Below are 12,803 nucleotides of genomic sequence, written 5' to 3'. Positions count from 1 at the left end.
GTCCTACAAGTCAGCTCAACTGTCTGCCTGGAGGTAGCGTCCGATCCCACGGGTGGGGGCTCCCCCGTGCAGTTTCAGAGGCCATTCCCAACACCAGACTGTCACCCGTCCTGAGTGGCTGTGTCTCAGAGGTTCTCAGTCCTTATCCTTGGGTCTAATTTGTTAGAGGGGCTCACAGAATTCAGACACCTCTTACTCCCTAGGTCCCTGGTTTCTTATGAAGAACCTGACAGGACGCAGATGCTCGGCTGGGGGAGGAGGTGCACGGGACAAGGTCTGGGAGGTTCCCAGTGCAGGAGCTTCTGTCCCCGTGGAGCTGCCCCCCGCACCCCCAGGCATGGCCAGTCATTAACTCCATTTCCAGCCCCTCTCCCCTCACTAGAGAAGGGGTGCGTGGGAGGGCTGAAAATCCCAAGCTTCTAATCAGGGCTTGGTGTTTCTGGTGACCAGCCCTCCAGGGGCCCACCTCATCAGAACAAAAGACACCGCTATGACCCAAGAAATTCCAAGAGATTTAGGAGCTCCATGCCAGGACCAAACATGTACAAAACACTCCCCCTGAGGACACAAACCATTCAGTCGACAGCACTGCGTTCCGTGGGCTACACACATCACCTCATTTATTCCCCACGACAATGCATCAGGTGAGGACTGCCATTACCCCCACTTTACAAATGAGGAAACAGGTTCGGAGAGGTTAAGAAACTCGCCCAGAGTCACAGAGCAAGGGCAGAGCCTGGATTTGAACCTCGGCAGTGTGGCTTCCGGCCCCATTCCTCGGGGCGCCCTCGCGTGCAGGCTGTGCGATCTCACTCCAGCCTGGAGCCCCCCTGGGCCTCGGCTCCCCACTGCGCCCTGGATGACGTGGTGAGAAGGACTGCATTCGTGTCACGTCCTGCGCACGTGCCCAGTGCTCCACACAGGCTAACTGTCCTGACAACGTGCTCCCGCTGCCCCGTGAGGATCGGTGCTGAACCTCCAATCCCCGCTCCCAGGCCCTTGGGTGGGGATCTCACCCGTCTGGCTCAAGGTCCCCTGGCGTCTTCAGGTCTCTGTCGGGTGTCACTGATCACCCAGCCTGAACCGGCCTGGTGCCTCGGCTGGCTCGCCTGCCCTGACCACCACCAGGCTCCCCTCCGCGGCCACGCTCCGTGTCCCAGCGCCTCTCGCCCGCTCACCGCTGCGGAGGCACGAGGATGTGAGCTCCAGCGGAGGCTCATCCTGCTCCGTGCTGCACCCCAGGCCTCGGCTCTGGGAGCCACGCCCGGTCTGCAGGAACTGCTGTAGAATGAGGGTCGCCGGGCCCCGTCTGTCCCAGGCCTCAGGTTCCCCCATCCCAGCCCACCTTCAAGGACCAGGCGGCAAAGAGTGAAATGGGAGGTGCCTCTCGCCTCACCCCTCCACTCCCTGCCCTGCACTGGTTCCGGAAGAGCACTGGCCCGGCATGGGAAGGCGGAGCAGGGAGAAGTGCTCAGCCTCCCCTCACCAGCAGGGGAAGGATGCCCCAGAGGGAGGACCCGGGACTGCTGGTGATGGGACAGAAGGAAGCACGGGCCTGGAGACAATGGCTGCTGGCACAAGCTACCAGAGACCAGGCCTCCCGGCTACCAGAAGGACTGGAGAGGTGACACACTTCGCTGCACCCCTTCCTGACCACACAGACACACGGTGGGACAGAACTGGCTCAGGATCACGTGGCCGGGCTCCCCATCCTCCCTGGCCACCTTCCACGCTTGTCACGTCTCACCACAAAGGCCTACACACGTGCTACTGTGGGGTTTAGTCACCCCGAATGTCAGGACTCCCATCTTTCCCAGCCACCGCCACAGAGGTGACCTGGCAAATTTCATTCAGATGACAGGAAGGGACGTATGGGGACAGGGCCATGCCAGCCACATCGGGACAAGCAGACGTGAGGCTGCCTCTCTCAGCTCCTGGTGGGGTGGGGGCTGGCCAACCCCCTGGCCTGGCCCCAGCTGCCCCTGCCGTTGCCCAGATGATGATGGCAGGACTGAGGGCCCTCCTGGTCACCACGGCAGTGACAGCGTTTCCCACGGAAGCGCCACGTGCAGCAAGACCTCATTCTGATGATTAAAGCCAGAGCAGCCACGCAATTCTAAGCCCCATTCACCCCCCACCTGTGGCATGATACCACAGGGCTGCCTTCTCCGTGTTCTCCCTCTTCCCTGGAATCTGATCTGGATGGAATGACCCCACGGCCATGGCAGACACACAGCAGCTCGGGCCCTGGGCCATTGCCTCTTTCAGGAAGGAAGGAAGGACCCAGACCGAGATACAGACCCATAACCACAGGGTGCTTCACTGGCCATGGCAATTGTTGGTGGTTGAGTCCACAGAATGAAGCTTTGGGCCTTTGTGTCACCACACAAGGTCTGTCGCCACCAGGACGTGACTGAGAAAATGTGCTGGAAACCATCACAAAACCGTGAGGGAAGCCAGCCTGCAATGAGGCCGGCACAGGACAGGAAAGCCAGAGAACCAGAGCAACACTCCTGGCGCCTGGAACAAGCCTACCCTGATACCCACCTGGCTGCCAAACAACCATCCGAGAAACCGTCCTTATGCACTCTTGAGCAGCTGCTTTTCCTGCTCGCAACACAAAGTGCTTACACATGTAAAAGGTCTCTTAAAATGAACTGTTTACTCTTTGTGGACATTGACCCAAGAAACACCTAGACATCTGCAGCAAGTAGCATCGAATGTTAAAACAGAAAGGGCAGCATCAAAGGCCCCAAGAAAGGGGAGACTGGGGCTGGGAGGGGGAGGAATCTCTGTAAACAAAGCATCAGGTGAGCCTTAGGAAACTCCCTTGGAGCTGCCTTCAAATTCAACTGCAAAATCACTATAAAAATGGAGTGTGTGCCCAGATACGCAAACTTTCTAAGCTAAGTCTTTAAACCTGAATACCCAGCCTGCTAATGTTTGCCCGCCCTCCCCGTCTCCCACAGGCACTGAGGCAGATTTCGACCGGACCACTGGTGCCTATATCTTTTGCACCTGACGACTGTTTAAAATGACACCAGACTCTCTTAATTAAAAGTTTTATTTAAAAAAAATTTAACAGACTGAGAAACTTTGGCATCCAAAGTGCTTACTTACTGTTATTCGCGGACTCTGAAAACCACCTTTTCCGCCCACTGACAGCTTGCCAGCATCTCTAGCATGGTGGCTCAGGGACGGGTGGAGGGAGGGGCCCTCTGGCTTCCACCCCAGGAGGGACTTCATGGAGGATGACAACCTGACACCTGGACCAGATCTAGGGTCCAGAAATGTCCCCACATTCACTTATCGAGTCCATTTCCCCCCGCCCCTCCTGCTTTCCTACTGAGTGTCTCCCAGAGACACCAAATGCCTCGTCCCGGCCCTTATATGTCATTCCTACGGCCTGGAACCCTGATGCCGGGTTCCTGGAGCTCCTGGGAGTTTCCAGCCATAGCAACGGCCCTGACCATGGCCCCCAGTGCGTCAGACCCAGAGGGACTCCCTTCCTGCTGTGGGCATGCAGGTGCCCAGTGGGGAGGGAGCCGTCCACGAGGCCCCAGTCGCAAGGCCCGGGTGGGGTGGGACTCCTCTCAGCCAGGGTGCCAGCGGTGGGCGACCTGTAGGACTTGTCGCACTGCCAGCGGGTCTGATGGATCCCACCCGCCCTGCAGTGGACTTGGAGGCCCCTGAAGGGAAGCCCCGGGACAAGGTGTCCCCCCAGGCCGCCCCCTAGGTGTGAATCCTCAGGTGGCGCGTGAGGTTGGTGTTGCGGCTGAAGGCCTTGCCGCACTCGCCGCACCGGTACGGCTTCTCGCCCGTGTGGATGCGCTGGTGCACCGTGAGCGAGGAGTTCTTGATGAAGGCCTTGCCGCACTGGCCGCACCGGTACGGCTTCTCGCCGGTGTGGATGCGCTGGTGCTCGATGAGGTAGGCGCTCTGGCTGAAGGCCTTGCCGCACTCGCCGCACGCGAACGGCTTCTCGCCCGTGTGGCCCATCTGGTGCACGAGCAGCGACGAGCGGCCCGTGAAGTGCTTGCTGCAGACGGCGCAGGCGTAGGGCTTCTCGCCGGTATGCACGCGCCGGTGCTGCGTGAGCGCCGAGTTCTTGCTGAAGGCCTTGCCGCACGCGCTGCACTCGAAGGGCTTCACGCCGATGTGGAAGCGCTGGTGCTGGATCAGGTAGGAGCTCTGGCTGAAGGCCTTGCCACACTCGCCGCACGCGTACGGCCGCTCGCCCGTGTGGCGGCGCCGGTGCAGCGTGAGGGACGAGCTCTTGTTGAAGGCCTTGCCACACTCCTTGCACGCGTACGGCCGCTCGCCCGTGTGCGTGCGCCGGTGCTCGGTCAGGTGCATGTTCTGGCTGAAGGCGCGGCCGCATGCGTCGCACACGTAGGGCTTCTCGCCCGTGTGCGTGCGCTGGTGCACGAGGAGGTGCATGTTCTGGCTGAAGGCCTTGCCGCAGTCGCCGCACGCATACGGCCTCTCCCCGGTGTGCACGCGCTCGTGCTGCGCCAGCGAGGACGTCTTGCGGAAGGCCTTCCCACACGCGGCGCACACGTAGGGCTTCTCGCCCGTGTGTGTGCGCTGGTGCACGACGAGGTTCATGCGCTGGCTGAAGGCCTTGCCGCAGTCGCCGCACGCGAACGGCTTCTCCCCGGTATGCACGCGCTGGTGGATGGTGAGGGACGAGCGCTCGATGAAATGCTTCCCACACGCGTCACACTCGAAGGGCTTCTCGCCCGTGTGGATGCGCTGGTGCTTCATCAGCGACGAGCTCCGGCTGAAGGCCTTGCCGCACGCGCTGCAGCCGTAGGACCTCCTGTCCACGTCCGGTCGGGTCGGCGGGCTGACGGCCGGGTCCCTGGAGAAGGTCTTCCCATGTGCGGCCAGTGCCCAGGTCCCCTCTTCCCTCGGGCCCTCCGACCGTGGCGGGACCGGCCCGGAGCTCTGCAGGGTGAAGACCTGAAACTCCCGGCCCGCGGGGGGCAGCCCCTGGGAAAGCTCCGGCCGCTGCGGACGGGCCCCCGTGCTTCCCAGCTGCCTCTCCACCCGCTCGCCCTGCGTCCATGCTCCGTCAGAGGCCAGACCGTGAGCACCATGTCTCGGGGGTCCCTCCGCGACCACCCCAGCGGGCGGTCTGTCTTCCGCACTGTCCTCCTGTGGCCCCGACTCCTTCATTTCAGGTCTAGTCTCCAAGTCTGGGGGAGGGGAAAGAGAAGAGGAAACGCAGGGGGTTAACAATGCTGGGAGGAGGGGACCAGCCAAAGCTGGACGGAAGAGTACGGGAAGTCAGAGACACAGCAGGGCTCGGACGCAGACGCAAAGGACACCCTGCTGATCGGAGAGGAGGCAATGAGCTGGTGACAAAGGTGGTTCAAAGAAGCAGAAGCGACATGACAGGAGCAGAGGGAACAAGAAGGGTCCCTTCGGGAGAGCAATGACAAGGACGTCCAGCAGCCGGGCGCTCCGAGAGAGAGACGTCTGAGGAGAAGCAACAGGAGGCAGGCCGGCTTGGATGGAGCAGACCTCGGGCTCCTGCAGACCCGAGCCCCGAGGCAGTGCCCTGGGCTCCCTGCTTCCGGGCTCCGTCCTGACTGACCCCACCACTCAGGCTTCCCCAAGCACTCCTACTAGAAACGGTAAGATGCCAGCGGACATCTGCGTGGCACGTGCTGGTTATCCTCCATGTCCCCCGCAGCAGCCAAGCCTGTGCCCTCAGTGCCCCTCACCCCTCCACCGCCGCCCACTCCCGGAGCAGCGGGTGTCCCTTGGTGCTGTTTCCAAACCCTCCTACCACTGCACATCCGTCCCTGCCTGCTAGTCCCGGCCATGCTGTGGCTCCAATCCCCTCCCGCGTGTATCCTGTTCATTCCTAAATCTCTGTTTCCAGTCTAGAGGACTCTCCCCAGCTCCAGATTCTGTATCGTGGATCTAACGGCTTCATTCACAACATTTAAAAACCGTGAGATCTTACACAAAAATCTCATAAAAAATATGAAGATAGGGGCGCCTGGGTGGCTCAGTGGGTTAAAGCCTCTGCCTTCGGCTCAGGTCATGATCGCAGGGTCCTGGGATTGAGCCCCGCATTGGGCTCTCTGCCTACTTGTGATCTCTGTCTGTCAAATAAAGAAATAAAATCTTAAAAAAAAAAAAAATGAAGATAAGGCCACGGGGCCCTCCTTTCTACGAGGCAACCAGAGCAGGGGAGAAACAGCCGTTCCTGCTGCCCCATCGAAACCCCAACCCAGCCCGCAAGTGCTGGCATCCCAGACCACTCCCCTAAGTCAGGCGGGCCAGGCCGGGGGAGTGTGGACTGCAGGATCTTCCGTATGCTGACGCCTCCCAGAGCTGCACCTCACCCAGACCTCCTCTGGGCTCTGCTGACAAGTGCGCGAAAGCCTACGTGGTGTCCCTCTTGGATACCGCAAGCCTAGCACGTCTCCTTGAGAACCTGTGGCTCGGGAACCCCAGCCCCTCCAAAATCAACAAGAAAAAGAGCCTCACCCAAAAGCCTTAGCACAGTCAATCAGACACAGGAGGCTCCTCCCCAGTCCTGTGAGGTCCCTGGAGTCATCACACTCACGGACACAGAGAGCAGACCGTGGCGCCAGGGGCTGGGGCACGGGGTGCGGAGAGGACGTTAATGGGGACAGAATTTCGGTTTTGCAAGATGAAAGAGTTCTGTGAACAGATGGGGACGGCGGCGGAGCAGTGTGCGTGTACTCACCACCACGGAGCTGCACACCCAAAATGGTTAAAATGCTGAAGTTTAGGTCTGTCTTACCACTTAAAAAAATTAAAAAAAAAAAAAAAAAAAAAAAAAAAAAGACGGAGCAGTCAGCCTTGATTCACCCCTTTCCTCCCGCCTTCCAGATGGGGAGCAGGAGCCACTGGACGGGCACAATAGCTCAGACTAGACCAAATTTTGCCTCTCACCCCTGCCACGGACCGAGTTAGCCACCTGGATTTTCTGGCCGAAATGCAGCAAGATCCACCACCGTCCACTGCCCTCGCCCCTCTACAACCATTTCCCACTCAGCAGCTAGAGGATGTTCTTAAGAGTCAGGTGAAACCCTCCAGTGTCTCCCGGGCTGAGTGTCCAGAATCAAAGGCAGCACCTTCCCCCGGCCTACAGGGTCCTCAGGACAGAGCCAGGCCCCCTCTCCTATCTCCCGCCATCCATCCCAGCTCACTTGCTGTCAGTCACACTTGCCCTGTGGCTCCCTATTTATTCCCAGCAAAGCTGTCCCTGACAAGTTCTTCCTGCCTCCGGGCCTTTGCACCTGCCACCACCCCACCCCACCCTCCCAATGGTGCACATCCTTCAGCCCCCAGCTGACATCCACCACAGGGAGGCCTTCCCTGCCGTTCCTCCTGCTTGCTCTTGCCTGGATCTGTCTATTGCCGGCCTCCCTGTGGACAGTGAGCTCCAGGAGGGCACGGACCAGTCGGGCCAGCTCCTACAGCACTGCCTGGCACACAGAGGCCGTCAGATGAACATTCCCTGGGGATCATGCCTGGCGTGGCGCAAAGCCATCTGCATGGATCATCCCACGGCCCTGACAACCACATGCGAGCCAGGTACTCCTGAGTGTACCCATTTACAGACGAGGGAGCTGAGGGTCTGGGAAGCAAGTCACAGCACATTCGAGGCAGAGCTGGGATTCAAGCGGTCTGATCCCAGAGCCATGCGCCCTGAGGAGTCACTGATTTTGCTGTGAGGTGCTTTCCTATCCCAGAAGAAAAAATGTGGGAAATACTTAGGGTAGGGGAATGATCGCGGCTCAGTCCCCCTGGGGTGTGCCAGATGCTCAGCCGTTAGGGCAGGTGGCAGCATGGGACATGAAGGCTGTGGGGTGGGGACAGGAAGGGGATGGTGAATCCGGACGGGGCCGGTGGGGTCTGAGATGTGCTGGGGTATCAACAGGCCATGGTGCAGAGGTCAAAGCAGGCAGAGTCTCAGCTGGGAAACTGCTGGAAGTCCTTTGGAGCAAACAGCCTTGAGAAGCAGGATGCCACACACCCTGCAATCCAAGTGGGCAGGGGACGCAGGCGGCCTCCTTTCGTGGATTAAACCCATCACGAGAGGTCATTTGCAGAAAAGCAAACACTTGGCTCTCAGCTCCGGAAAGCTGTGAAGAGACAGCTTGACATCAGCCCAGTTAAACCAACCGGCCCCACGGCGCTTCACCAACAGGCCCACAAACAGCAGCGGCCCGCCAACGTGCGGCCCTGGGCGGGCGTGGACATGGGCGTGGACATGGGCTTTCTTGCCGCAGCCGAGGGAACCGCTAACAGGACAGCGGCTGCAGAGGTCACTTGGGCAAAAAGCCACCAATGTGCACGACGCTCTTCACTCCTTTGCATCTAAGTAGGGACGTTTTTGTGGAACTAGATTTCTTGTCTTTCATAGTTTCTTTTCCCATATTCGATAATTCTAAGACTGTTTCTGATCACAAAGTAATTCACCCTTGTTATTAAACATCAAACATCAAAAAATAACAATGCGGAAGTCTCCTGCAATCTCACCTGTGTTAACCATTTGGGTCGTATTTTTAGAACTTTCTCCACCCCCTAAAAAAAGAACTTTCTCCCCGTGCACACCTTTTTTAAAAAGTACAGACGACAAACCTGTACACAGACACAGACACACACACACAAATGCCCACTCCCCGCCCCCCTCAAATGGGGCTTCTGGCCCAGATTGAGTAACAGGGATAAGATTTCCCTTCAGCCTACAGCCTAAAGCAATGGGGAAGGGGGAAGACAAAATATGTAAAACGAAGGTTGTAAGACACTGGACATCAGCCAGGAAAGGGCAACGTGACCTGAGAGGTGGGATAAGAGAGGCAGGCCCTACGACCACCCAGCTTGCCAGGAGAATGGCTGCAGGCTGCGGCGTGGGGCCTTAGCGGAAGGAGGGTGGACACCGAGGCAAAGCCTGACAGGCCGCGTGAGCAGAGAGAGTGTTCTGGAGATCTGCGAGCATCAGATTCCTGATCAGAACACGCGGACATGGAAACTACCCAAGCTTGGGAAAAAACACCCAAAAGGATTTGAAAATGTACCCAGAGCCGATGAAGGCTGGGAACAGTGATTTCTCATAGCAGCCAGCTACCATGTAATTCACGGGCACTGGCCAGGACATGCAGAGGGTCGTGAGGACTGCAAGGTGTCTAGACTGAGCGCAGGTCATAAAGGCAGAAACTGAGAGAAGATCAAATGACACGGTGTTGATGTCGTGACAGGCACAGACGGAGGAGACAGAACAGAGCCCAGAAGTAGACCTCCCCCACACACACATGGATGACTGATTTTTGACAGACGTGCAAAAGCAATTCCGTGGAATTTCCAGTGGAAAAGTACAGCCGTTTCAAGAAACAGTGGTAGGACAACTAGATATTCATTTGATGGAAAAAAAAAAAAAAGAGCTTCAATTAGCACTTTGCATCATTACAAAATTAAAGGATCACAGAATAAAACCTAAGACATAAAACTGTACAACTTAAAGAAGAAAACCTTTGCGGTCTTGAGATAAGCAAAGATTTCTTAGAGAGGACATCAAAAGCATGATCCCAGAGAAAAATGACCGACAAATTGGGCTACATGAAATTAGAAGCTTCTGCTCTTTAGCAGTGAGTCCTGGGGCCCTTGGATACCCACATGCAAGACTGACATTAGACCCCTTCCCTGCACAATTCACGAAAATTAACTCAAAATGGACCGAAGACCTAAATGAGGAGCCAAAATTACAAAAGTCTTAGTAGGAAAGACCAGAGTGAATCTTAGTGCCCTCGGATCAGGCAATGGTCTCTCAGACAGGACACCAAAAGCCCACCACCACCACCACCACCACACAACCCTGAGAATGGCTCAAATGACCAAGACTGCACACACAAACCTTCAAACAGCACACGGAGCACCTGGAAGTCCCGGGCTCTGCGAGCGGAAATGGAAAACGGCACCGCTGCTTTGGAAAAACGTCTGGCAGTTTCCTGAAGGGGTAATATGCACCCACCACGTGATTGAACCATTCTACTCCCCAGTGTTTGCTCAAGAGAAAGGAAAGCACAGGTCCTCCGTGAACGCCGTACACACGGGTTCACAGTGGCTCCATCTGCGGCAGCTCAGAACTGGAGACAACCGGCATGTCCACCAACAACTGAACGGATGAACGAATCGTGGTCTCTCCGTGAAGCACAATACTACTCAGCAATGAAGAGAAGTGAACTACTGATACAGACAACATGGGTGAACCTCAAAATAATTAAGCCAAGCGAAAGAAAGCAGACCAGAGAAGAGAGAGAGAGAGAGAGAGAGAACACGCTGCATGAGTGCGTATATACAAAATTTCAGGATATGCAAATGAAACCACAGTGCCATCGGGCACTCAACATAAAGTGGCAGCCCGGGGACCGGAGGGTGGGTGTGGGAGGCACACGGCGATATTACAAAGGGATAATGGATGTGTTCATTATCTGGATCACGGTGATGGACTCCCCCCGAGCGTATACAGATGTCAAAATGCATCAGAATGTTTGCTTTAAAATATGTGCAGTGAATCGTAGGTAAATTATACTTCCACGAAAGCTGTGAGAGAAATGGGAACATATTCTCGTTCTGGAAGTCAGTGGTTTAAGGGACATCTTCCCGTGTCAGCATCCAGACACAGTGTTTGTCTTTGATGAACTAAATGGTCTCCGTCACGCGGATACGATTTGATGTGTTTAGTCAGTCTTGCACGGGAGGGCACTGAGGTCACTTCTCCTCTCCTTCCTATGTAAAAGTCTGCGTACTCACAGGAAGATACCTAAAGGACAGATCCCTAAAAATGCAACCATTCAAATTTTGGTTGACAACGTCAAACGATCCTCCAAAACTGCCGTCCCAACTTTATACTCCGAAAACAAGCAAGTCCTTTTCCCTGCACCCTTACGATGCCAACGATTATCATTCCTTATGGGCAAAAACGGTATTTCTTTGATTTGATTTGTATTTCTTTTGACTACTGGTAAGGTTTAAAAATCTTTTATGAAGTGTAATTTTAGTGTATTTTGACATTTATGAACTGCCAGCTCGTATGTTTGCTCTACCTTTCTGTCATTCTGGTTCTCACTTCACTCTTGTTTATTACTAGGAGCTCTTGATATAATTATAATCCTTTAACTATTATACATGTGGTAAATATTATTCCCCCACCTCATTACCTGTCAACTTTATTTTTATCTTTAAACTTTCTACAGAGTCAAATCTGTCCATTCTTTTTCTTATTTCTTTGTAGTTCTCAAGTGACAGGCTGATGGTGAGTAATTCAGCGAAGCTGCCCCCTTACCCAGAGAGACCAGGTTCCTGTAGTTCTCCAGCATCACATCTCTGTATAGGTCCTTCTGGGCAGGCTCCAGCTGCTGCCACTCCTCCTGGGTGAAGTCCACTGTCACATCCCTGAACGTCACTGATTCCTGTAAGAGGAAACCCACAACCACTCACCGCAGGGCCCTGCTCATGGAGGTCTAGAGAAATGGCCAGAAAAGCCAAAAGGATTTAGGGGAGGCTCGGGATGTCTCTGGAGTGATTTCAACACAGTGTGGAGTCCTGAAGGGACCGACCACTCAGTGTTCTTGGTGCCTACCTATATTGGGATGGTCCTCTGACATAGAAATAAAACAAACATGAGACTGATTAGAGCAGAACATCACACACTTTAGAAACAGAGCAGGAATCAAAGGGGTGATGACCGCGACCCTGCGAATGGACGTGTGCATTAGTTGCCCAGTAAGGGCAGATGGAATCCAGTCGTTCCACCCACCGTCCTGAGCCCTGCAGAGCTACAGTCACTGAGATAGGGGCTGGGAAACGGACACAGAGAAAGTTCAAGAACCAGCTCCTGGGCGCCTGGGTGGCTCAGTGGGTTAAGCCGCTGCCTTCGGCTCAGGTCATGATCTCAGGGTCCTGGGATGGAGTCCCGCATCGGGTTCTCTGCTCGGCAGAGATCCTGCTTCCCTCTCTCTCTCTGTGCCTGCCTCTCCATCTACTTGTGATCTCTCTCTGTCAAATAAATAAATAAAATCTTTAAAAAAAAAAAGAACCAGCTCCTCATGAACGAGGCACAAGAACACACACATGATTGACCAGCCGTCTGAACACCACCACCGAGAAGTCCTCCAGGCGCCCGAGCAATGGCAGCTCTAGGGCGCGTCCAGGAAGACTTCGGAAAGCTGACACCGAATGCAATCTGAGGGACAATGAGTGGCTGGGTCTGTGCGGGGAGGCCACAAGGGTCTGAGGCTTAAGAGGCAGATGAGGCCATGGGGAATGGTGGGGAGTTCCTGGGGTGGAAGCCTCGGTGCCTTCCCAGCAGATGCCATAAACCCTGTGGGTAAAATGAATATTCCGCAGCACGGGAGGTAATGACGATGGTGGTGACGTCAACAACCACATGACGAGACCTACCACTTACTCACTTGCTAAGGGCTGGGTCCTATCCGAAGCGCTTGTCGTAGGTTGAATTATGTCCACACCCAAGTCCTGTGTGGAAGTCTGAACCCCCAGCACCCCAGGATGGACGTTACTTGGAAACAGGGACATTGCAGATGTAATGAGTCAAGATGAATTCATACTGGACTAGGGTGAGCCCTCAATCCAACAGGACTGAGGTGTGTTTATAAGAGAGATTTAGACACAGACACGCGGGCAGGGAGAAAGCCACGGGAAGACGGGTGTCATGCTGCCACGAGCTCAGAACTACCAGAAGCCCAAAGGGAGGCCTGGAACGGCTCCTTCTCTAAGGTCTTCAGAGGAAG

The 12,803-nt window shown here is 55.6% G+C and overlaps 1 protein-coding gene across 1 annotated transcript in view; it reads right to left on the bottom strand.

Annotated features, from left to right (window-relative positions):
• Positions 1-3,048: 3,048 nt before the first annotated feature.
• The window catches only part of LOC125088597 (zinc finger protein 470), a 38,249-nt gene continuing 28,494 nt past the window's right edge, over positions 3,049-12,803 (bottom strand). Inside the window, exons 9-10 of the mRNA XM_047709794.1 lie at positions 11,336-11,462; positions 3,049-5,201 (exon numbers count right to left, since the gene is read on the bottom strand). Of these exons, the coding sequence (XP_047565750.1) occupies positions 3,733-5,201; positions 11,336-11,462 (1,596 nt within the window). The 3' untranslated portion in view covers positions 3,049-3,732. The remainder of the gene's footprint in view (positions 5,202-11,335; positions 11,463-12,803) is intronic.

Source organism: Lutra lutra, chromosome 17 (genome assembly GCF_902655055.1).
Source record: "Lutra lutra chromosome 17, mLutLut1.2, whole genome shotgun sequence".
NCBI lineage: Eukaryota > Metazoa > Chordata > Mammalia > Carnivora > Mustelidae > Lutra > Lutra lutra.
The sequence above is the reverse complement of the archived record's forward strand: the minus strand, read 5'-3'. Positions and strand labels throughout refer to the sequence as shown.